The sequence below is a fragment of the Nycticebus coucang genome, chromosome 13 (assembly GCF_027406575.1).
Source record: "Nycticebus coucang isolate mNycCou1 chromosome 13, mNycCou1.pri, whole genome shotgun sequence".
In the NCBI taxonomy this organism is placed as follows: Eukaryota; Metazoa; Chordata; class Mammalia; order Primates; family Lorisidae; genus Nycticebus; species Nycticebus coucang.
The window spans coordinates 42,319,472-42,345,184 of record NC_069792.1 but is presented as its reverse complement, the minus strand read 5'-3'; the positions used below and the strand labels follow the sequence as shown (position 1 = coordinate 42,345,184).

The 25,713-nt window shown below is 40.4% G+C and overlaps 1 protein-coding gene across 2 annotated transcripts in view; it reads right to left on the bottom strand.

Moving 5' to 3' along the window:
• Window positions 1-455: 455 nt before the first annotated feature.
• The window catches only part of ATP6V0D2 (ATPase H+ transporting V0 subunit d2), a 62,307-nt gene continuing 37,049 nt past the window's right edge, over window positions 456-25,713 (bottom strand). The window contains exons 3-8 of one of the 2 annotated variants that reach the window (XM_053558967.1): window positions 15,745-15,923; window positions 12,616-12,695; window positions 11,043-11,120; window positions 4,338-4,514; window positions 2,479-2,553; window positions 456-705 (exon numbers count right to left, since the gene is read on the bottom strand). In XM_053558967.1, coding sequence (XP_053414942.1) covers window positions 544-705; window positions 2,479-2,553; window positions 4,338-4,514; window positions 11,043-11,120; window positions 12,616-12,695; window positions 15,745-15,923 — 751 coding nt within the window. In that variant the 3' untranslated portion in view covers window positions 456-543. The remainder of the gene's footprint in view (window positions 706-2,478; window positions 2,554-4,337; window positions 4,515-11,042; window positions 11,121-12,615; window positions 12,696-15,744; window positions 15,924-25,713) is intronic. The other variant, XM_053558968.1, reaches the window with a different exon arrangement.

Sequence of the window (25,713 nt, the reverse complement as noted above, 5' to 3'; positions counted from 1 at the left end):
TATTTAAAGAAAGGTAGAAGAAACAAATTTATTAACAAATTTAACACTGCCTGGATCCAGGGAATATGGTTTGAAGTTGTGTTTTTTTTCTCAAGCCTGCTAGATCAAAACCACATTTGCCATCAAATGGGGTCAAGGTTGGCTACATATAGTTTTGTATTTTTGTGAACCTAGGGAAGGAGCATTTGGGCCTGTGAAGAAACAAGCAAAAGCAAGAATAAATACTTTTATTAGGCCCAATGTTTAACATTATTTAAAAAGATTAGAAAAAGTATCATAGGGTGAATTAAAATTAATGTCTAAGGCCTGGTGAAGAATGAAAAATAAATATGGAAACAAGATTTAAGGCTACTGGAAAAAAAAGAATTGTTTTGTTATAGGGTTGGTCTACTGTGTTTGCAGGGGATTTGCAATTCTTGAGAGTGCAGTGTAGCTTATTTTTTGTGCAACCTAGATAATATAACACAATTTCTTTTATTTTCCTCAATAACTTTCCTCTGACATTTATGTCTTTCCACATTTGAGCTCCCTGCCCCCTGAGGATTATAAAATTGGGATGTAACTGTTGATTTTAGTTCGATGTCTCTGGGAAATGCACTCTGCTATCCACACGATATTCCTCATTTCTTGTTCCTTCAGCTTCACGTATGCATAAAACACGCCATAGTGGAATTGTCTGTTGAATGCCAGAACATTTATTTGTACCTGAGAAAGGAAACAAATAACATAGACTTATTTGGAACATACTATACTTCTGAAATAATATTAAGCTACAGACTGGCTCGTGCTTGTATAAGGATTATTTGTGTTTAAATACACAATGTCCAAGTTGAGCAAAATAGAGGAAAACAGTGGTAACCTGGCAAGTTCTGCAGCAGTAAAATGGAGACGACAGTAGTTATAAAAGTAAGTTCACAGGATCAGCAGACAAGCTCCAAATCTTATCAACATTGCTAGGCACAAAGATTGCTAGGGGAATTTTGAAGTGTGTGCATAACTTTGTAATAATATTTGTCTGGCTTCTAACTAGTGGAATGGTCTCATTTCGGTAAAGTAATTCTTCTTGGCTACAACTTTTAAAATTTTAAAAAGGTTTCTAGGCTGTGTAACTCCCCTCCAGGACAGGGTCATGGACCCCTGGAATTTAGTCTAGTCTGAGAATTATTATGAGCTTTAATAGGATACCCTGTTGCAACTTTATGTGGTGAATTATTCTTTTCTGGAGAAGTTATCAAGTTAGTCTTTTAACTAAAGACTAAAATAGAACAATTCCTTTGTCTATTTTGTTTGTAAAGAAGACCAGGTACTGAGTCCCTTATGAGGCGCTGAAAACCTTAAGCAAAGTAGTCAAAAGTGGAGGCCAGATACTCATTTTTCCTGCCACGGGCAGCTTCCTCATCAGTGTCCCTTGCAGCAGTGGTGCAATACTGAAGAATTTTCAAATAACCCTAATATCGCAAATAATTTTATTGTTTTTACTTCTATGACAGACTCCAGAGAGCTGTTGGAAAGTGTCTAAGCAGTAGGCTTTATAAGGAGGTTCAGGAGCCAGTCTAACCCTGAGGTTGGGTTAAATTTTAGGGTTCTCTGTTAATTTCAATCAGATTGAGAGGTAAAGGCCAACAACTTCATAAAAATAAACAGAATAGGCTTGGCACCTGTGGCTCAAGCAGCTAAGGTGCCAGCCACGTACACCTGAGCTGGCGGGTTCGAATCTAGCCTGGTCTCGCCAGACAACGACGCTACAACCAATAAATAGCCGGGCATTGTGGCTGGGCACCTGTAGTCCCAGCTACTTGGGAGGTGGAGGCAGGAGAATCGCTTGAGCCCAGGAGTTGGAGGTTGCTGTGAGCTGTGATGCCACAGCACTCTACCCAGGGTGACAGCTTGAGGCTCTGTCTCAAAAACAAACAAACAGAATATACCAAGAAAAACTACAGATTTACCTGATACAAAACAAAAACCACTTTTGCTGACAGCACTGTATCCCAGGAATTGACTAAAAATGAGTTAAGTACTCTTTTGCTTTTGAGGGGCAAAAAGAATAATCTAGACTGGATGGATTTTCACATGGTGAATTCCTAAGCATTATAATTGTGCCCATGAGTTATAACTGTGGGTAAACCCTTCCTGAAGGGGAGACAGATGAGAGACTGAGATGCACTGGGGTGAGAAGAGTCGGTACTTCATTACAAGGGCATCCTGGTTAATCAGTCATTAGACAGCTGTGTTTCTTCCAGAGCTTCACTCTTTTTACATCGATCTGGACAAGACAGTTCCATGTGAAGCCATCATATGTGAGCCACAGGGCCCTGGCTGTACAGGGCAGCATTACTGATACACCATTGACTTTCATGCTATGAATGTATCTAATCAATTGGCCTGATCAACTGTAAAAAGAAAACCCAAAGTAAGAACATATTTAAAAATCCATAACAATAGAAAAATGAGCTAATAGCATTTTCACTTATATCATACCTCATGTTCATAAAACACATCCTCCAACGTCTTTCCCCCACTGCCACCTACGGCCTCGAACAAGGGCTTGTATACCTTAGAAACAAAGATAAGAGATTCATTTTCAATATATTTTGATTTCCCAAATGTATGCAACTGTATTTGTTTCGATGCAATATAGAAAATGTGCCTCTCTTCTGTTTTAATCTATAGCAGAAGGCCTGAATTTTATTTTAAGAGGATCTTTGACTTCCTGAGGAACCACCAAGAAGTCCAAATAACAAGAGTGAGGATGAATTTTTAGCCCGTTTGCTTATTCAGGCATCCAGGCAATTGTTCTCTCAATATATTCTGTTTGAGCTCATTTCTACAGGCAGGGTCTCGGGGCCAGCTAGGTACGTTACAGAGGCCTAATCAGCGTCTGTGATTTGATTAGTATAGGTTTATGGATTCTTTGAGATGACAACTAAAGGAATGCATGGGAAGTTTAACTGTGAAAGGGATGGAATTTGTGGAGAAGTGCAAACTTTAATATTATGCTAAAGAGTCTCACGCAATTATATATGAGATGTTATGAAAGTTTACTCATTGTTGGGGTTTTTCTTTCCTGAAGAGCTTCAGAAATCCTCAGGAAAAGATGAGAGTCAAGAATGACTCAACTCAAGGCTTGAGCTCAGGAGTGCAAGACCAGCCTGAGCAAAAGTGAGACCCCGTCTCAACTAAAAATAGAAAAATTAGCTAGGTGCTGTGGCAGGTGCCTGTAGTCCCAATTCCTCAAGGGGCTGGGGTGGGAGGATCTCCTGAATCCAGAAATTTGAGGCTGCTGTGACCTAGGCCTATGCCTGGACACTATAGCCTGGGGCAACAGAGTGAGACTCTGTCTCAAAAGAAAAAAGGAAGAATAACTAGAAAGTCCTGGAAGTGTTACTTAGAGGGTGTTTATGCAACTATCCATAAGTCAGAGGGAATGGAATCAGAGATAAGGAGCGTCAGGCTGCCCAAGAGCAGGTGGATGCGGAGTCAGGGGGAGGATTTAGCAGCTATTTTTCATTTTCCAATTTCTGGCCACTCAGCAAAGAGTGTGGATAAACCAATTCAGTGATTTTCAAGCTGTGGGTCGACCCCTTTGTAACAATGAAAATTCATCACGGCAAGGAAGGTTGAGAACCACTGCAATAGATCCACATTCTCTCATGTAGTCTACCTAGTCTTTTTTTTTTTTTTTTCTGAGACAGAGTTTCACTTTGTCTCCCTTGATACCAAGTGCCATGGCATCATAGCTCACAGCAATCTCAAACTCCTGGGCTCAAGTAATCCTCTTGCCTCAGCCTCCCAAGTAGCTGGGACTACAGGTGCCTACCACAACACCGAGCTATTTTTAGAGATGGGGCCTCACTCTCGCTCAGGCTAGTCTTGAGCTCCTGAGCTCAGGCAATCCACCCGCCTTGGCCTCCCAGAGTGTTGGGATCACAGATGAGAGGCTTCTATCTAGGCATACCTAATCCCATTTCCCCTGGGGGCAGCGAAAGGACCACTGGGCCAGGCTGTTTTATATAACTTTGCCATGAGCTCACATTTCTAGAACACTGCACCAGTCTCTTGGGGAACTTGCTTTATCAAGCACTTCAAATGGAGTGCTCAGATGAATACTCCTTAGAGATTTAAACAAGTACTCATTTGGCAGGAATCAAAAAATACTGGCTTGGAAGAGACATTTAAAATATTTCTATGGAGAGATAGTTACAGAAAGAGACACTGCCTGCTACCTTACAAATATCATAACTTCTTGTAATAAGAAGTGGCCATTCCATATGTGAGTTTCCCAAACACATCTGATAAAATAATGTCAGGCACTTAAAGAGCCCAGCATCGTCACGTACTCCATAATGATCCGCTACTCTCTTCATCTGGTCAAAATCTTCTGCTTGTGCCAACAGGCGCAGCCCCTCAGGATAGAGCTTGCCAATCCTGGGGTAAAGCATCTCCCGGTCTTCTTTGCTCAATTCAGTGCCAAAGGAGTTAAGAGTGATGATAAAAGCACGTCTGTCAGCTTCAAACTGAATTTGCAAGACAAAAATCAGTGAAATCTAATAAAGTTCTAAGTGCTATAAACAGAACTCTAAATAGACAAGTTCATTTCTGAAGTGATTTTTTTTCCTTTCTGGATGTTTGTTTAATTATAATACAGACATGTGTTATTAATGTTCCCTGAGTTTCTTTTTGTAATGGAATCACTGCATGCCAGTTATCACACAGCAGCAATGATGGCCTATGACTCTTGAAACCCCACTAAGTTTTGTTTCCCAGGCACCCTCCCGTGAATTACTTACGGGTCTCTGTCTCGTAGACCACTAGCAACACAAAATGTTTCTTCCATAAAGATGGGAAGAATATCTACTTTTTAGGGTTCAGTCAGGGATAGAACCAGATAATGCAAGTAAAGTGCCTTGTGTGGTGTTTGAAATAAAAAGTGCAAGTCATATATGTTAATATCCATTTTTGATTGATGGATATCAGTATGATTGTTTACCTAATGAAACTTTAGGCCACTACCATCTGTTTATACTTTTAAAGTTTGATTTTCTTTTTTAACGTGCTAGGGTAGGTACCAATAAATCTAACTCTGTAGCCAAGAACTATGTGGCTTGGTGCATATTATCTTCCTCTCAAGACTTAAGTTTTCTTATTTGGAAGATGCTGGGGTTGGGGTTGGCTACATGATCTTCATGTAGGTCAACATAGACTTATGAGCTGTCTTCACTGTACTGAACACCATTAGGCCCCTGTGATCCCACCCCCACATCGGTTTTTCTATTTCATTTAAGCACTCAGTCTTTCTTGAAATTTCTTTTCTATTCTTTCAGTCTATAGGTTTCTACTCTCTCTCCCTCCGTTCTCCCTTTGCCCACTAACTATTCTATCACAGTCTATCCTTTGGGGGCTCCTTCTCTGCCTGCTGTGATGTTGGCAATGGTGCTCATGGGTTAACCAATTCTTCTTTTGGTATCCAAAGTAACCTGCACTTGCCACATTATTTTGAAATCTGTACCTGTATTCCCCCCCTCCCACTACACTCTAAAATCTTTTAGGAACCACTTTTCTCTTGTCCATTGTTCTTCCTTTTGAGACAGAATCTCAATCCCTCGCCCCACCCACCTGCCACAACAGGCTAGTTTTTATTTATTTATTTATTTTTTGAGACAGAGTCTCACTATGTCACCCTCGGTACAGTGCCATGGAGTCACAGCTCACAGCAACCTCAAACTCTTGGGCTTAAGCGATTCTCTTGCCTCAGCCTCCCGAGTAGCTGAGACTACAGGTACCTGCCATGATGCCTGGCTATTTTTTGTTGCAGTTTGGCCAGGGCTGAGTTTGAACCTGCCACCCTTGGTATATGGGGCCAGCACCCTATCCAGTGAGCCACAGGCGCTGCCCTATCCAAATTGTATTTCAGGCTTACTAGCTTTGACATCACCTTGAAGCTCATTAAAAATGCAAACTCCCAGGCCACTATCCAGCCCTACTGAACCAGCATCTGCATTTTCACAAGATTCCAAGGTCATTTGCATGCACATGAAAGCTAAAAAGAATTTCTGTGTACTAGCCATGAATCAGGTGTTGGCTAATTAACCAATAGCAAAACTAGACCTGCAACAGATTTTACTGGAACTCGTTTGTCAGAACAGGTGTTTCCTATCAGGAGGGTGTGAGTTAGTTCCATCTGATCCTTTTGATTGCTGTCATGGAAATTATGGGTGAGCCAAAGAAAAGTAGGGAGTGGCCTTATTTGGAAGCAAAGGCATCTGTCTCTGGCTACTGAATATAACCAGTCCTGTCAGTAATTTTAGATCTTGTCAGAATATGAGAAGAAATACAAGAGGAAGATTTCATGGCAATAGGAAACCTTAAAACAAAAATTAGGGCAGGAGGAAAAAGAATGGAGGTAATTGTCCCACTTGTTCTTTAATGTGCTCTCTCTCAGGCTGTAGGATGTTAAGATCTTAAGGAGAGAAACAGGGTGGGTGAGGCGGCACTGCAGACATGCAGGGCAGCAGAGCCATGCCAGAGGAGGGGCTGCGGGAGATAAAGCAGGACGCTTTGGAGGCAGGGTTATCGCTCAAAAACACAGAGGCAGCAGTTGGAGAAGGGGGATGTCTGGGTAGCTGGAAAAACACATGAAAGGTTTTACATGCTGTGTCAGGAAGAGGTTGTCTGAACACTGTACACTTTCGAGCACCTTGGCCTTGTTACTACTGCACATTGAAATCCTACCTGCCATCTTTTTCATGACAAGCCCTTCTCTCTCTTCCCTAATTGAATATGAGTTTCATTGCACACCTATTATATTCAATTTTCCTTTTATTATTACTGACTTTAGATCCATCTTACTCTTCTAGTATAGAGGCTCTTGGCCTGTGAGAGTGGGTATTCTCTTAGTGAAAAGAACTATTATTTTAGAACTATAAGAGGACTGTTCTTTGATCACCCCTAAGCAAGGTTTGGCACAGTATCTGAGTGGAGAGGAGTGAATGGGGTGGTACTGGTTTGACTGTTCTTGTCTTACTGCAGAGAGCTGGCACACTGTGTGGTACAGCATATGTCAGAGGTCTTATGTCTTTCCATTCACTCTTCCCTTCAAAAACTTGGTCATATTAAAGCCGTATCTTATTTTTTTGTTGTTGTAAGAGATAATAATGTGCTGTTGACTTATTCAAAATCATTATCAGTTGCACATTACAGAGTTGTACTGATTGAGTCACACAATCTCCCTAGATCCTCACAGGAAGAAGGATACATGGGTAGTGCCATGGGCGGACGTGTTGATGACAGCGGAAGAGATTGAAGTGACAGGAATGGAGGAGCCCAACTTTATGACCACATGTAATGATCAGTAGAGATTAAAAAAATATATTCTGTGCTTATTTTTCACTTTCCCATTAATCGTACAGATGGAAGAACAGGAATAATAGACAAATAGTACACTACAGGAAATTTGTCTTGAAACAGTTAATTTCTTTTTTTTCATATGAAGTTACAAATCTTGTAAATAGGTCAAATTTTCACATATTATGTTGGCTAGTACTCTTTTCTACCATATTAAATCTTTTAAATTACCAGTAAAATGAGAATAAATAAGAATATATACAGAATTTATATATTGTTTAAATGCTCTATGTCTATACAAATAAAAGGAAAATTATTACATGATCTAAAATATTTATGTAAAACTGACGTATCTCTCCAGATCTTATCATTACAGAGGTTATAATTGCACGCCATAGCTAGCTGTTATTTCTGTATAAACATGTAAAGACAGATGAATGAATTTTTATTTTTAATAATGTTTAAAAAAATCTAAGCTATTCTGATAGTATCATGAGATTTGGAAAGGGACAATGGAACACTAGGGATATAGTAGTTTGATCAAATCATCTTAGTGATAAGTATTTTTCTAATACCATGCTGTATTTTCTTTCTTTTTTTTTTATTGTTGGGGATTCATTGAGGGTACAATAAACCAGGTTACACTGATTGCATTTGTTAGGCAAGGTCCCTCTTGCAATCATGTCTTGCCCCCAAAAGGTGTGGCACACACTAAGGCCCCACCTCCCTCCTTCCCTCTCTCTGCTCTTCCTTTCCCCCATGCTGTATTTTCTTATATCACCGAGGACCTAATTCTCTCCTAATTCTCCCCTACTCACAGTGTGATTTGGCTTATGAATTAGCACATAGTTTTGAATTTTTTGTTTGTTTGTTTTTGGCTTTTTTTTTTTTTTTTTGCAGTTTTTGGCCAGGGCTGGGTTTGAACTCACCACCTCTGGCGCCCTACTCCGTTGAGCCACAGGTGCCGCCCAGCACATAGTTTTGTATGAAAGAATTGTGAATGGTTAATTTAATGTAGAGGCTGCTTCACTTTCATAGTGAAGAAGCATATAGAAACTGGAGTCAACTGCTTGGATTCAAATCCTGATTTATTAGCTGTGAGAAGTCAGGCAAGTTATTAGCCTTCTCTGTGTCTCAGTTGCCCTTCCTGAAAAATAGATAATAAAATATCCGATTTTGCCAGGCACACTGGCTCATGCCTATAATCCCAGCATGCTGGAAGGCCAAGGCAGATGGATGGCCTGAGCTCACAGGTTTGAGACCAGCCTGACCAAGAGTGAGACCCTGTCTCTAAAAATAGCTGGGCGTTGTGGCGGGCGCCTGTAGTCTCAGCTACTCTGGAGGCTGAGGCAGGACAATCGCCTAGGCCCAGGAGTTGGAGGTTGCTGTGAGCAGTGTGAAGCCATAGCACTCTACCAAGGGTGATAAAGTGAGTCTTTGTCTCTACCAAAAAAAAGGAAAAAAGAAAAGAAAAAAAATGTAAGTTACTAATAGTGCTGTTGTATATCTTTTGTAAGGTTTTGAGTTTTGACATTAACTTTTATTTGAATTTTGTTCAGTATAAAATACACAAACCATTTCTAACCTACAGGAGTTATCTGAGTAGGAACTCTACTTTTACATAGCTTTTTATAGCATGGCTAGTAGTTGAATTTATGAGAAAGAGAGAGCTTCACAGCATCACTGTGTTACTTACATGGTTAGCATGTCTGAAAGAGATTACTTCACTTTCTGACATTCAGTATGCCATAGAAAAATATTACTTATTTGATGCTCACTTTCTGTGTAATATAGATAAGGATAAAAAATTTTTTTTAGAGTTCTGCAGTGATAAGATTTTTACTTCAAGGACTATTTCATTTTTTTTTTTTTTTTTTTGTGGTTTTTGGCCAGGGCTGGGTTTGAACCCGCCACCTCCGGCATATGGGACCAGTGCCCCACTCCTTGAGCCACAGGCACCGCCCTCAAGGACTATTTCATTTTTAAGAATTTCAGGCTCAGCATGGTGGCTCAGGTCTATAATCTTAGCACTCTTTGAGGCCAAGGTGGGGGATCCCTTGAGCTCAGGAGTTCAAGACCTGTCTGAGCAAAGTGAGAACCCCCCACCCCCCATCTCCACTAAAAATAAAAAAATTAGCTGGGCATTGTGACAGGTGCTAGTAGTTGCAACTAAATGGGAGGATGAGGCAGGAGAATGGCTTGAGCCCAAGTGTTTGAGGTTGCTGTGCGCTAGGCTAAGGCCATGGCACTCTAGCCTGGGAAACAGAGTGAGACTCTATCTCCAAAAAAGAAAGAAAAAATTTCAATATGGGATAGCAAAGTATTTTTAACCATAAAATTTGTGGGGCTCATGCCTATAATCCTGTACTCTGGGAGCCCGAGGAGGAAGACTTGGTTGAGCTCAGGAGTTGGAGACTAGCTGAGAAAGAATGAGACTCCGTCTATACTAAAAATAGAAAAAAAAATTAGCTGGATATGGCAGTGTGGGTCTGTAGTTCCAGCTACTTAGGAGGCTGACATAAGAGGATTGATTACTTGAGTCTAGGAGTTTGAGTTCGCCTTGAGCTATGATGACACCCCTGCACTCCAGCTGGAGTGACAGAGATAAATGCTCTGTCATGAAAAAACAAATAAAAGAAAAACACACCAAAACATAAAACTTTAACAATTATATGTTTTGTGGGGAACTAACTTTATCACATGCAGTTTCAGAACATTAGGTTAAAATATATGCAGATGAGGTCAGTTTTTTTTTTTTTTACCTTTTTGCATACAGAGCAATGCCTATTAAGTCTTTCTTGAAATCCAAAGTCTTTGTGCTACCTAAATAGTCTGCACACCAGTGAACTCACTATAACAGAAAATCTAATGAATTAAAATATCCTTTAGATGAAATTTAATTTTACAGGGCAAAGCAAAGGCTTAGAAAAGCCCAGAGTGGTATTTTCTTTTCCTATTCAAGTGAATTAGGAAGCCACCAAAAGAGAAGGATGAAACACTCAGCACAGACTGTGCCCCGGATGCCCACAGATTGTTCTGGTCTCTGCCCCCAAACTCGTGAATTTCCAGATCAACATTCTCCTAGAAGAGGACCTCTGAGCAGAGACCCGATCTGTGGTGATAAAGAGGAATTAGAAAGAGCATAACATCAACTAGAGAGGGAGCCATCGGTGGTGGCATTTGACACATAAAGAAACGTGCTTGCCACTGTGCGTTTCCTAACTGAAGTCCTCCTTCCGAGAGCTGGAATGTTCGTGAGTTACTTAGGGCAGCCTTATTTTAGGATTCATGTAAGGAACAATGTCTCTGTGGATGAAGACATAGTGGACTTTGGAGCTGAGTTGTGCGGGTTCCCAGATGCTTAACATTCCCTCACTGGAAGGAATTTGGGTGATTATTATGAGTATCTATAGTCTACCCATTGCTCATAGTATAGTAAATTTTTAATTGATTATAATCTACTTTTTACATGTTACATCAAAATGAATCATGACCAAACTTGTATAAGCATTATTCTTTTCTACTTCCAAAATAACTCTTACAGGTAGAAAACTTGAAAAATATTACTCTTAACCAAAGACATCCAATGATATCCTGCTTCTTTTATTTCTACATAAAGGAATTTCCAAGATAAAGAAATATAAGTAGGGCTAAAGCAATGAAATTTGTGTAAGCACACTACTTGGAGAAGTCTTTCTTACCTCAAGAATGGGACACATAACTTCTGCTGTGACATCACCATGATTCTTACAGAATTTGTAGAAAGCCTCAAGGTAAGACTTTAAAAGGAAATAAACAAGGAAATGAATATATTTCCCTTTTATAAATTTCTGGAACAACTTGTCATGGATTATTAAATGCCTTAATGGAAATTGAATTACTTCTCCCATCGGGAGATATTTTATGATAAACTTGGTGGGAGTTTCACATTGCAGCATGTTGCACAGACTGGAACAGAACTCCATAAAAGAACAAAATTAGACTTTTCATAACTTATAATTACTTAACAAACCATTTTTTTGCATGGTTTTGGGATTATTTCACATTGCTAATTTTTGCTATTCTAACAAGAATGCCAAATTCTTTTCTAGCCCAGCAAATGACGTTAGATTCAGCCCTGTGCTGACATTTACTCTCTCTCTCTCTGAGACACACTTGGGATGGCTCTGAACATGGAGATATATTGGAAAGGCAAAAAGTCTGGGATGTGAAGTCAGCTTGCCTGTGTTTGGATCTCAACTCTAATGCTTATAGCTAACTGGCTTCTACCAAGGGTTCCATGCCTCTCCATTCCTGTTTTGTCATCTGAGGACTGGGGATAGAACAAGCACCATAGTTTTGTCAGGTGGATTGAGTTTAGGCCTGTGGATTGCTTCGAACAGTGCCTTCTGTTGGTTAGGTATTGGGGATGTCTCCCCTAAACCCATAAGTCTCATTACAAAAAGGAGAATTGTCTGCAATACAATGTTATCTATCTATATCTGTCTGTCTGTCTATCTATCTATCTATCTATTCATTCTATTGTCTGGGCTAGAGTGCACTGGTGGCATCATAGCTCACTGCAACCTTAGATCCCTGGACTCAAGTGATCCTCCTGTCTCAGCCTCCTAAATTGCTGGGAGGTGTGAGCCACCAGTACAATGTTTTTGAGAGAACCACATGTCTGAATATAAAGTACTATGTATTATATATAATGACATGGTAGTATCTATTTAATTATCCTATGAGAATGTCCAAAGATGCTATGGTTATATGAGTAAAAATGAACAAACTTTGCTCAGCCTATAGTACATAGATTTACTCAAACAGTGAGTAGTAGCAAAGTGGTACCTTGGATGTATTGTCCCCAAAATGGTCATTCTGGTATGCTGATCAAAATTGTTTGGGCAGGTTAGCTGTGAGATTCAGGGACTCTATGACAGGATTGAGGACAGAAGTGGATACTACATAGCAGAAGGTTCAACTCTGTATGCTGGTTCACCCACCTCGTCTGTCCACTCACCTCCCACCACCCAATCAACTCCTTGTATGTTCCAGGCACCTGCAAGGAACTAGGAATGCAAAATAGGACAAATTACTTCTTCTCAACAATCTTGCTGGCTGAGGGAAGGTGCCATGCACACATTTCAGTAGAAGCCAGGTCAGAACTGTATTCCAAATATGCAAACCTTCAAAATTGCAGAAGTTGGCTAACAGGCAAAGTAACATTTAATAAAGAACTCTATTTATGAAGTTTTTGTAATCAAGAAAAATAATATCTGAGAAAGCCATTACCTTGTACAGTTTATTGCGCAGTAATTCAATATTCAGTTCATCTAGGGTATTTTCAGACATACAGTCTTGAAAAAATGGAGCTAGAAGCAGAAATTGCCATACAAAATAAATGAATCATAAGCAAGACCAGAAGCTGTAAAAACGTGTCCTGACTACACCACCCTTGGCTCACTCCTGACAAGAACACTGTGGACTTGGAATCCACAGGCTTAATAGGGCTCCTAGGAACAAGGACCACAGGGGTTTTTATCACGCTTTTATTAGGGGTGAGGCCTCAACACTGCTTCTTACACTAAATGAACTATCAGTCCTCACGGCATCATGAACCCATTCATGTATGCCTTACTTTTTGAAGTCACCTCCCCCAGTCTAACAGTACTGTTTACCATCTACTGTTACCATGTGCCAGGCATTGAGTTCTACTAAAACTGTGTTTTACTTACTTTTCTTTTTTTTTTTTTTAGGTAGGAATGAGACCCTATACGTTTACTTTTTTTTATTAAGTCATATACACATAGATCATGAATACCTTTATGTCTTTGTGGGATTTAATGTGTTGCTTATTCATACAATTGGAGTGCCAAATTTGGAGTGCAACTAATTAACATAGCTTTCACCTCATTTATGTTTTACTTACTTTTCAAAACCTTACAATAAGATAAAAAAATTTTTTTTTTGATACAGAGTCTCTCACTCTGATGCCCTGTGTAGACTGCCATGGCATCATAGCTTATAGCAACCTCAAACTCAAGTGATCCTCTTGCCTCATGCTCAGCTAGTTTTCTAAGTATAAGATCATGTCGTCAGCAAAGAGGGAGAGTTTGACCTCCTCTGCTCCCATTTGGATTCCCTTTATTTCCTTGTCTTGCCTAATTGTATTGGCTAGAACTTCCAGCACTACGTTGAATAGTAAAGGTGACAGAGGACAACCTTGTCTGGTTCCAGTTCTAAGAGGAAAAGCTTTGAGTTTTACTCCATTTAGTAAAATATTGGCTGTGGGTTTGTCATAGATAGCTTCAATCAGTTTTAGAAATGTGCCACCTATGCCTATACTCTTCAGTGTTCTAATTAGAAAAGGATGCTGGATTTTATCAAATGCTTTTTCTGCATCTATTGAGAGGATCATGTGATCTTTATTTTTGCCTCTGTTAATATGGTGGATAACGTTTATGGACTTGCGTATGTTAAACCAGCCTTGCATCCCTGGGATGAAGCCTACTTGATCATGATGAATGACTTTTTTGATGATAAGCTGTAATCTATTGGCTAGGATTTTGTTGAGAATTTTTGCGTCTATGTTCATGAGTGAGATTGGTCTGAAATTCTCCTTTTTGTTTGGGTCTTTTCCTGGTTTTGGTATCAGGGTGATGTTTGCTTCATAGAATGTGTTGGGGAAGATTCCTTCTTCCTCAATTTTTTGGAATAATTTCTGCAGTACAGGAATAAGCTCTTCCTTGAAGGTTTGATAGAATTCTGGAGTGAAGCCATCTGGACCAGGGCAGTTTTTGGTTGGAAGATTTTTTATTGTTTCTTTGATCTCAGTGCTTGAAATTGGTCTGTTCAGGAGCTCTATTTCTTCCTGGCTGAGTCTAGGGAGAGGCTGTGATTAATGCTCAGCTAGTTTTTTCTATTTTTAGGAGAGACAGGGTTCTTACTCTTGCTCAGACTGGTCTCAAACTCCTGAGCTCCAGCAATCTGCTGGCCTCAGCCTCCCAGAGTGCTAGGATTACAGGTGTGAGCCATCACACCTGAGCCTGGCCAAGATACAATTATTTTTAAAGTAAGAAAAGCGGAGTGAATTGAATTGCCTTGAGGCATCTTGTCAAGACTGAGCAGAGCTTCACACTCACAGCTATCTGGTTCCAGACTCACCTGCTTCCCACCAGGTGATGCTGCCTCAGGGTCAGGCACTTAATGACAGCATAAATGAATTTTTTTTTTCTTTTAAAAATTTCTGTTTTAAACAGCAACTGTTTTGACAAATGATCAATAGTGAATTACTACTATCCACATTTCCTGACACTATCAGATAAATAATGCTTACAAAATTATCCCTTTAGCATTCTTAATACCACAGCCATTGTCAGTGACAAATTATAATGAAATTAACACTCATTTCATTATTGCTTCAGATCACTTGACAGACACTCTGAGCACCTCAGAAAAATGGCATTCCCAAATTTCTAAAACAAAATGTATTCTATATGCAAACTTACTTAGACAGAAGTCTAAAATGAAAGGCTGAGAAACTAATCATATAAAACCTGGCTAGAAAATTAATTTTTAAAAGAATTACAAGTTCTATTGTGTATTTGCTATGGCCTGGTATGAAGTTCAAGGGTCTGGAGGCTGAGAGGCTGGGAGATGAATCCCAGTTTCTTCTCTGCTACAGATGGTTTGCATGTGACCCCGAGCAAGCTGGTTTACTTGTCTTGATCTGAAAAATAAGGGAGCTAGACTAGATGATTCCTTGATGTCCCAGCCACTTTTAGGAGTCTGTATGATAGAATATTGTATTTAGAGGAAAAATGTGAATTAAAAAACATTTTATTTTTTGCTATTGTTTGTTTGCTAGGGTTTTTTGTTTGTTTGTTTGAGTTAGGGTATGGCTCTGTTTCCTGGGCTAGAGTACATTGGAGTCATCACAGCTCACTCTGCAACCTCAAATTATCAGTCTTAAGAGATCCTCTTATAGCCAGGCATTGTGACAGGTGCCTGTAGCCTCAGCTACATGGGAGGCTGAGGCAAGAGTCTCACTTGAGCCCAAGACTTTAGGTTGCCATGAACTATGATGCCCCAACACTTTACCAAGGGTGACAAAGTGAGACTCTGTCTCAAAAAAAAAAAAAGAAAAGAGAGAGAGCGAGAGAGCCTCCTGCCTCAGCCTCCCCAGTACCGGGAACTACAGACATATGTCACCATGCTTGGCTATTTCTTTATGTTTTTGTGGAGACGTGATCTCACTATGCTGCCCAGGCTGATCTCAGACTCCTGGGGATTAAGCGATCCTGCCACCTTGGCCTCCCAAAGTGCTGGGGTTATAGGTGTGAGCTTCTGTACCCAGCCTGAAAGTACATTTTCTAATAACTGTGTTATCAGGCAGTTACATAATTATTTGGGTATTCATACCTAATGGTGTTTCCACTAGAACAGCATTAAAGAGATCTGAAGGTGTCTCTGCAATGTTGACGGCTTCCATTTCTGTGAAACGCCCCAGTGGGTGACACTTCATCAGGATTTCTTTCACAGGCTTTTTTTGTAATGTGCCATTCATCAGCAGAATCACGTTGTCTATCATGTAACTGCACCTGGTTTAGAAGACAAGTCAGTCATTAGGAAAACAGCTGCATAATCAGAAGAAGCATCCCACAAATAAAAAATAGAAACTATTCACACAAACTAGATAAAAGATACACATCTCTTTTTATTTTGAACTCCAGGGCTTAGATGTGGGTAGGGAAACGTATCTGACCTCTTTCATAATTTGAAAAGTCATACTGGATATAATGACAATATTATGACAGTGAACTAAAGCTATTAAAACTTAGGCTGGTGGGAGTGTAGAAGACAGCCCCCACTTAGGAACTGTCAGATGTGATGGGGTGGGGTGAAGGTGTGAAACTGTTGGCTCATCAGAATGGGCAGCAGATTTGAAAAATGGAGAAACACAGACCTAGAGCATTTTACTCTACTTTGAAAACTGACTTCTGGACCCACACAAGAGAAAATCTGTTAAATTCAGGAAGGGAAGGGGTTTGGTAGGTTCTTATCCGGTCAGTACAATGCATGGATGTAAGTGTCAGACACAGATGCAGCTCTGAATTTTACATGTTATGTGTAAATTATATAACCTGATGGTTTGTTAACATCTGAAATTTTAAAAAAGGGAAAAAAATAACCAAATAAAGCTGACTGCTATATTTGAATATTCAACAAACCCTTATCACTGAGGATTTAAAATTTAATGTTAAAAAATACTCTGTATTCCTTTTCTCTCATGAGATCAGACAGTGAACTTTCTAGCTGTCATCCCTTGAACCCCTAAGAGTTCATAGGTTCCTAATTTATGTGATAACTAGATGTAAGTTCCATATTCTGGGTGCGTGTGTTTGTTCACGTATTTGCTCAGTGCCTGGGATATTCCAAGCAATGGGGCAGAGAAGTCAGTGAGTCTCAGTTCCTCTTTCACAGAGAACACAGCTTGAGAGAGGAACTAGACAGTTACTTGAATGACCATGAAACATAAGTGCTATGCAAAAGAAATTACAGTTCAGAGGTCAGACATCCTAGAGAAGTGACATTCAGGCTGAAACTTGAGCAATGAGTAGAAACTGTCCAGGCAAAAGGGGCTGGCAATTGGGGGAGAGAGTGTTTGAAGGCAGAAGGAAGGACATTTGAAAAGCTCCAGTGATAAGAGCAAAAGGATATTCAGCATGTTTCCTTTGCCTGGAGAGTAGGCGGGGAGCACCAGTGGTGAGGCTGCCTGTGCTGGTCCTGAAAGGCAAGAGGAGGAATTTGGATGTTAAGTGCTATGAAAGATACAGAATGACAATAAGCCCAAGGGAATCTTAGGAGCTATGTAATAAATATTAAAACAGAAGGAGAGGTAAACAAACACATGGTGAGGTGCTGTCCAAAAAAGTTATCTTATTTAGTTATGGTAATAGCACTGTGAGGTAGGTACTGTATTATCTCCATTTTACAGACCAGGAACTGTTGGCCCAGAAGATAAGAATCTAGATGTTGATGGCACACGCAGCTAACAAACAGGAGAGTGGGGAGTTAGGAGGGGGCAGTTTAAAGGTGGATGCCCAAGTCTTAGGAAAAATTAGGGTCATATCCTAGAGGGCATGTAAAGAGTTCTTCCCTGAGAATTCCAGGACACTGATATTTAAGGACCTTGAAGGAAACTCAGAGGAATGACCAGTCTTAGGGTGGGAGAGGAAAACCAGAGGGGAGAATTCTAAGAAGTTCTAGAGAGTTCTAGAAAGAAGTGATCAGTGTAATGTCACAGGTAAGTCAAGACCTTCAAGCAGATACCCATAGGATACAGCAGTGACGAGGTCGTCTGAGAAGGTAGTGGAGACACTGTCAGTGGGCTGTGTTTGTGGGAGAGAAGAGGGAGGAAGGCAGAGACCTACCTGACCACTATGAGTTTAAAATGAATCGGAAATAAAGTGGCTTAAAAACAGAGTTCTCCTTATGAGTGGGCCTTAAAGACTAGAGACGATAACTGCAAGGAGATCCAGGGGCCAAGGAGGCTTTTGATTTTTAGGTTTAGAATTTGTGTTTTACAGATCAGAGAGAAGCAGAGATAGACCTAAACACTGAGCAGAAAGAGGCAGGCGAGAAGGTCACGCAGATCAGAAGATGGCAGGGGCAGGCCGTGGATGAACTCAGGTCCTCTAGGTTTGACAGTGAGAGAGGATCAGCCACTCCTATGCAATAGACTTGAAAAACGTTGCTTTCTCTGGATAAAGATTAACCTGGACACTTACAAACATTGTCACTAAAATCAAGCAGCATGGGGATGGACTTCCTGTATAAGGATTCATTTCTGGCTGGAAAAGCGAGCTTCTTCATTATGAAACTTCTACAGAATATTCCCACAGAAATTCTAACTGAAGAAGTTTTTGAAGCAGGCAATTATCCCTTTATAAAAAGCACATGACTATAAAGTTTCTTCACCTCGTGAACAGCAATACCAAATTTAGACACTATGGAATTTTAGAATCCCTTTTTATCTCTTCAAAATGATATTGAAATGGAAGTGCTTATTTAACTGTCCCTTTATGGCTCAAAAGCAATTACCTGCGAGGGGAATTGCCAGCACTTAATAACCCTTAGCAGGCTCCAGACATTTAATTGTTCCCCACAGCACCCCTGCAATGTAAAAGTTGGGCTTTCACATGGGCTGCTAGCATCCCCAATTTACAGGGGACTGTCAGATCACTGCTGATAGGCAACTGGTGTCAACCTTTTGGGTAGGATTTAGCCCATACGTAACAGCCAAAGCTATGCCTGTGCAGTGTGTGCATGTGTGTATACCAAGTATGTTTCATCTTTTACTAACACAAAGGCTAGGCCTTATATTGCAAAGAGCAAGGGTTTTTTTGTTTGTTTGTTTGTTTTGTTTTTTAATTTTTTTTCCCTAGGCCTTTTGTTTTTTTTCCTTCTTTTTTTAAAATTAAGTCAAATACACATAGATCATGAATACATTCATGCATATGTGGGATACAATGTGCTGATTTTTTTTATACAATCTGACATGATTAGATCATATGAAAAGGGTACTAGTCAAATCTGTCAAGTGTAGAACATAGATATTTTAGCACAATAATCAAGTAAATGAGGTGAAAGCTATGTTGATTGGTTTGTTTGTTTTATTTTTGAGACCGTCTCATTTTCTTGCCCCTGGTGGAGTGCTGTGGCATCATAGCTCACAGCAACCTCAAATTCTTGGGACTCAAGTGATTCCCTGGCCTCAGCCTCTCAAGTAGATGGGACTACAGGCACCCACCACAATGCCTGGCTATTTTTCAGAGATGGGGTCTAGCTGTTGCTCAGGCTGGTCTTGAACTCTTGAACTGAAGCAATCTACCTGCCTCGGCCTCCTAGAGTACTGGAACAGTAGGTGTGAGACACTGTGCCTGGCCCAAGATCAAGTGTTTTGTAGATTGGATTCAATTTTCTTTCTTTCTTTCATTTTTTTTTTTTTTTGAGACAGAGTCTCACTTTGTCACCCTTGGTAGAGAGCCATGGCATCATAGCTCACAGCAACCTCAAATTCTTGGGACTCAAGTGATACCCTGGCCTCAGCCTCTCAAGTAGATGGGACTACAGGCACCCACCACAATGCCTGGCTATTTTTCAGAGATGGGGTCTAGCTGTTGCTCAGGCTGGTCTTGAACTCTTGAACTGAAGCAATCTACCTGCCTCGGCCTCCTAGAGTACTGGAACAGTAGGTGTGAGACACTGTGCCTGGCCCAAGATCAAGGGTTTTGTAGATTGGATTCAATTTTCTTTCTTTCTTTCTTTTTTTTTGAGACACAGTCTCACTTTGTCACCCTTGGTAGAGAGCCATGGCATCATAGCTCACAGCAACCTCAAAGTCTTGGGCTCAAGCTATCCTCTTGTCTCGGCCTCCTGAGTAGCTGGGACTACATGTGCCCTCAGAACACCTGACTAATTTTTCCAGACAGGGTCTTGCCTTGCTCAGGCTGGTCTTGAACCTTGCCCTTGCTCAGGCTGGTCTTGAACCTGTGAGCTCAGGCAATCCACCTGTCTCGGCTTCTCAGAGTGCTAGGATTACAGGCGTGAGCCCCTGCACCCCACTGATTCAATTTTATTTCAACTCATTCTTTGAGCAGCCTTGTTTCTAAAATGAGACAAGGACACTATTTCTCATGGTGTTGTTCAGGAAATGAAGTGAGAACTCAGAGCTTGGCCTCTGGTGGGGGGCATGGGTGTCCCCTTCCTCAGCTGCATCATCATATGCTCCAGGTAGATAATTATCACTGGCTGTGGGGTCAGCAGGGAGATAATGTGCCCAGAAGCTTACTTTTTCCAGACTCTGATCTTTATAGGCTTCCAGGGTCATGCATACAGTGGTTAGGAAGGAAATAGTTGCTGATGTTGCCTGGGTAATTTTTGAGCTTAAAGTCACTTGGGCGTTCACATGGTTCAAATCCCTCATGTTTCAGATAATAGTGCTGGAAAGTAAGGACAGAGCTTGGATTATTGCCCATTCAGTCAGGTTAATTTTTCTCCTGGTCATGGTTTATACAGACATCCTTATTTTAGCCTTTTCTAAAGGTATTATTCTATAACTTTGACATTAGCACCTGTGAAAATCATAAAGTCATCTAATGCTGTAATTGTGTAATTTCTGAAATTACACAATTTCATAAATTTTAGGTTTTAAATAATGCCAGCTCTTTTTGAGGTTTTTACTATGTGGCAGCATTATATGCACATATCACAGCAATTCACTACTGTAAGGACCATTATATCACCACTTTACAGATAAGAGAACTGAAGCTTAGAGGTACTAAATGCCTTGCTAAGATCACATACTAGAAAGAAGCAGAGTTGGGGACCCAGAGCTGAAGCAACTGGCTCCTTTGTGGGTTCAGCAATATTTTAACATTGCTACTTGATCTTAGAGCTGCTTCTCTTGCCCCTGAGCTTTTTGAAGGATGTTGAAGACATAAATCTATCTCCTGTGTGATAACTACCAAATTCTGCTGATTTAACAGTTGCTAAATGGTCAAATAATAAAGAGCCATAATTTGGTGAGTTAGAAGTATTGCTCTCCTATGAATAAAAATTTCAGTGCATTAGCAGTAGCTGAGAAATGATTGTCATTCACCAAGTACCCTGGCATGAGATAGAAATAAAGAAATGTCTTCTAAGAAAAACACAGTTTGGTGAAAAACTCTCCAGGGTGCTGCCTCTTCATAGTATACCTACTCCCTTTCCATCCACACCCTTGATGCTTGTGAAATAAGAATCTGTTCTCTCACTCTATAATTTTGCCATTTTGTGAATAATATATATGACTGGCAGCATACAATATGTGACATTTTGAGTTTGGCTACTTTAATTCTGCTTAATGCCCTTGAGATACGTATAATACATTCAAGGTGCATCATGTAAATAGTTTGATTCTTTTCAATGGTGAGTAGTATTTCATGCTATTGATATACCACAATGTATTTAACCATTTGCCTGTTGATGGGCATTTGGGTTTTTTTTTTCTTTAAACTAGTTTTTGGCTATTACAAATATGAATCGCTATAAACATGTATGTGTGGGGTATATGTCAAAATAAGTTTTCATCTTTCTGGGGTAAATAAATGATCAGAAGAGCAGTTGCTGAGTTCCATGCTAAGGGTATATTTAATTTTTTAAGAAATTGTGAAACTCTTTTCCAGAGTGGCTGTACCACTTTTAGTGCAGCATAAAAACATTACTCCTTTTAAGTTTCTTTACCTTTTCTTTTTTTTTTTTTTTTTGAGACAGAGTCTCACATTGTCACCCTCAGTAGAGCTGTGAAATCACAGCTTACAGCAACCTCAAACTCTCAGGCTTAAGTGATTCTCTTGCCTCAGCCTCCTAAGTAACTGAGACTATTGGTACCTGTCACAACACCCAGCTATTTTTAGAGATGGAATCTCACTCTTGCTCAGCCTGGTCCTGAATTCATGAGCCACCACACCTGGTCCACTATTTACAATTGTTTAAGTACTTCCTCTATGTACACTGGGAACCACATATAACTTAGTAAATTCAAGGGACAAAGTTTATTGTATTTATGCATATTTTTCCTCTTTCTGTTTTTCTTTCTTCTTTCTTGTTGTTTCAGAATCCTCCTTTAATCATTTCCTTTCTATTTGGAGAACTTTGTTTAGCCATTCTTTTAGGGTCTGCTAGTGACAAAAGCTCTGAGTTTTTCTTCATTACAGAATGTCTTGATTTCCCGTTTGCTCCTGAAGGATATTTTCACAGGACATAAATGCTGTGTTGATGTTCAGATTTCTTTTCTTTTGGCACTGAAAAAAATGCTATGCCACCTTCTTCTGGGCTCCATGTTTTCTAGTGAGGAATCCACTGTCATCTGATTTATTTTTCCCCCATAGATAAGGTGTTCTTTCTCATAGCTTTCAAGATTTTTTTCATCTTTGTTTTGCAGAAATTTGATGATGTGTCTTGGCTCGCATTTTATAGGATTTTTCTTATTTAGGAGTTCATTTATCTTCTTGAATCAGTAGGCTTGTGTCTTTAGCCAAATTTGAGAGATTTTCAGCTGCTATTTCTTTGAATATTTTTATACTTTTTGGCTTCTCCTCTTTTCTCCTCTCCTTCTGGGGGTCATTACTACTGTGTGTGTGGCCTCTATTAACACCAAGTCAGGAAAGAGGACTCATGACTGCCGAGACGGGTCAAAGTCCCAGCTTCCTACTCAGCTTTTTATGTGGTGTGCAGCCGGGAAGGATGACTCTTACAAGCCGGGTAAGGGTGGATGCCTGGGCTCCCCACTAGCTTTTCTGACAAGGGTGGAGTTGCAGTTTTTCCCATGGTGTTTGGCTGGACTAGGGTAGTTATTATTGAAAGATTGTTTTGTTTGCTAGGCTGCCTCTTTGCTGGCCTTTGGCTAGAGAGTACAGGTTTTAGCTTTCTGGGCTGTGTGATTCTCCAGCATCTAGTTGGTAGTGTGTGTGGGGATTTCAAGTTTTTAAGTACATCTGCCTTTTCTCTACCTTTGTCAGTCTTTTTTTTTTTTTTTTTTAGTCAGAGTCTCACTATGTCACCCTGGGTAGAGTGCCATGGCCTCGCAGCTCTCAGCAACCTCAAGCTCTGGGCTTAAATGATTCTCTTGCCTCAACCTCCCAAGTAGCTGGGACTAGAGGCACCCGCCACAATGCCTGGCCGTTTTTTGGTTGGAGTTGTCATTGTTGTTTGGCAGGCCTGGGCTGGATTTAAACCCACCAGCTCTGGTATATGTGGCTGGCACCCTAGTTGCTGAGCTACAGGTGCCGAGCCCCTTTCTCAGTCTTTAGTGTCCTCCAAGATACCACTTCAAAAGTTCTCACGGTCTGCTTAGGGCCCTTGAAGTTTTTGGACTCAAGACTATGCATCCTAGCATGGTGTAGAAAGGATGGTAGAAAGGGGGAGGTTGAGAATAGAGAGGTGAAAGGGGAACCCAGCATGATGCCCTAACTTCAGGGACCATTAGGTAATATTAGCCCATATACATATTGGAATTCAGGGTCTAGAAACTGGTCATCTTATAATTATTCTTTTCTCCATAGCCCTCAGAAAGCTATCCTGTACACCTAGGAGGACGTGTACCACAGCTGGAAGATTACCATCCTAGAGGATATGCAACTTTATTCACTAGGATAGATTTCAATTTCTTTTTTCATTTTAATTTTTATGTATGTCTTAAAATACCTATATTAAAAGAATGCATATAATTTACCATTAAATATTTTACATATTGGGTGGTCTCATTTTTTAATGATTGGAGTGTTTGATTGAAGGATGGCAATCACTGAACTAAAAGAACAATAGGAAGGCTGAGGGTGGTGGCTCACACCTGTAATCCTAGAACTCTGGGAGGCCCAGACCAGTGGATTACTTAAGCTCAGGAGTTCGAGAAAAGCCTGAGCAAGAGTGAGACCCCATGTCTACTAAAAGAAATAGAAAAATTAGCTAAGTGTTGTGGTGGATTCTTGTAGTCCTAATTACTTGGGAGGCTGAGGCAAGAAGATCGCTTGAGCCCAGAAGTTTGAGGTTGCTGTGAGCTAAGAACATGGCACTCAACCCCAGGGTGACAGAGTGAGATAAATAAAATAAAATGACAAAAGGGACAATGGACACTACACAATAACAAACTCACAGACACAATGTGGTCTATCTCTAAGTGTCTCTGATTTTCTGCAGGGGAGAGTTAAGATCTTGGATGTGCTTATGAGCACTAAATCAGAGTGAGCAGGGCTGGAGGTGGACTTGGTCTTTAATACAGATTCAAAAGGAGAAGAATTGGGGAGGAGGTTGTCATGGCCAGCAGAAATATTCTAAGGCTTCCCTGCAGAGCACCTGGGAAGGACGACAGAGGAAGGCAGTGGGACACATGTATTCTTCCTCTTAAGTACCAGCAATAAGGAGGGCTTCATTCAGGGGACAGAGGGCTTTTCAGGCTTGATCTGCCAAAACTTGTATCAGTACATGATGGGATTCAACACTGCTCCATGCCACTTTCCTCCTCATTCCTCGTAATGTGAATTCTGTGATAACTTGTCTTATGGTTTTCCTGTCTCTCAGGGTGGTCACTTTGAGTTCAGCCCATTTGCTCTTTCCTCCTTCCTGTCTGTCCCTTAGACATTGCATGCCACAGCATTATAAGAGCTGTTTTTATAAAAATTATTTTTTTTTTTATTTTTAAGACAGAGTCTTACTTTGTTGCCCTTGGTAGAGTGCCGTAGCATCACAGCTCACAGCAACCTCAAACTCTTGGGCTCAAGTGATCAGCTTCCCTTGCCTCAGCATCCCAAGTAGCTGGGACAATAGGTGCCCACCACAATATCTGACTATTTTTAGAGAAGGGGTCTCGCTCTTGGTCAGGCTGGTCTTGAACACTGGAGCTCAGGCAATCCACCCACCTTTGGCCTCCTAGAGTGCTAGGATTACAGGTGTGAACCACCATGCTCAGCCATATAAAAATTCTTTTTAATGAATGTAACTATTTTTTTTTTTAGACAGTCTCACTTTGTCACCCTCAGTATAGTGCTGGGGCATCACAGCTCACAGCAACCTCCAACTCCTGGGCTTAAGCAATTCTCTTTCCTCAGCCTCCCAACAAGTGCCCACCACAACACCCAGCTATTTTTTGTTACAGTTGTCACTGTTGTGTAGCTGGCCCAGGCCAGGTTCGAACCCACCAGTCTCTGTGTATGTGGCTGGCGCTGTAACTACTGTGCTACGGGCACTGAACCATGAGTTTAATTTCTTGAGAACCATTTTGGATTCATAGAAAAAGTCACAAGATAATACAGATACTCCACACCTAGTTTCCTCTATTACCAAGAAATTGTATAAGACATCTTTTATAGTTAATGACTCTCTCTCTCTCTATATATATATGTATATATTATCATTAAAGTTGTTTATTATTTCCTTAGTTCTTAAGGAGTAGGAGATTTTGCAAGGAAGAAAGAGGAGTCAGAATGGTAAAAAGAGCACAAAGAGTCACCCTGGAATGAATGGAACAAGGACAGCAACAGCTGCAATCCCCATGGAGAGCTGGGAGAGGGATGAAAAGAGATATTCATCGGTGGTTTGATGGTTGATATCCTAGGATGGTTTTGGTGGCATGATGGAGTAGGAAATAAGACTGATGAGAGTTAACAAGTAAGAAAATACAGGTGCTTAATTATTCTCTTCAACAAACTTGGCACCACAGGGCACCGAGCCATGAATTTAATTTCTTGAGAACCATTTTAGATTCATAGAAAAATTCATTTTAGATTCATAGAAAAATTCATTTTAGATTCATAGGCTGAGAAGGGCTAAACTATCACTGTCTTCACAAGG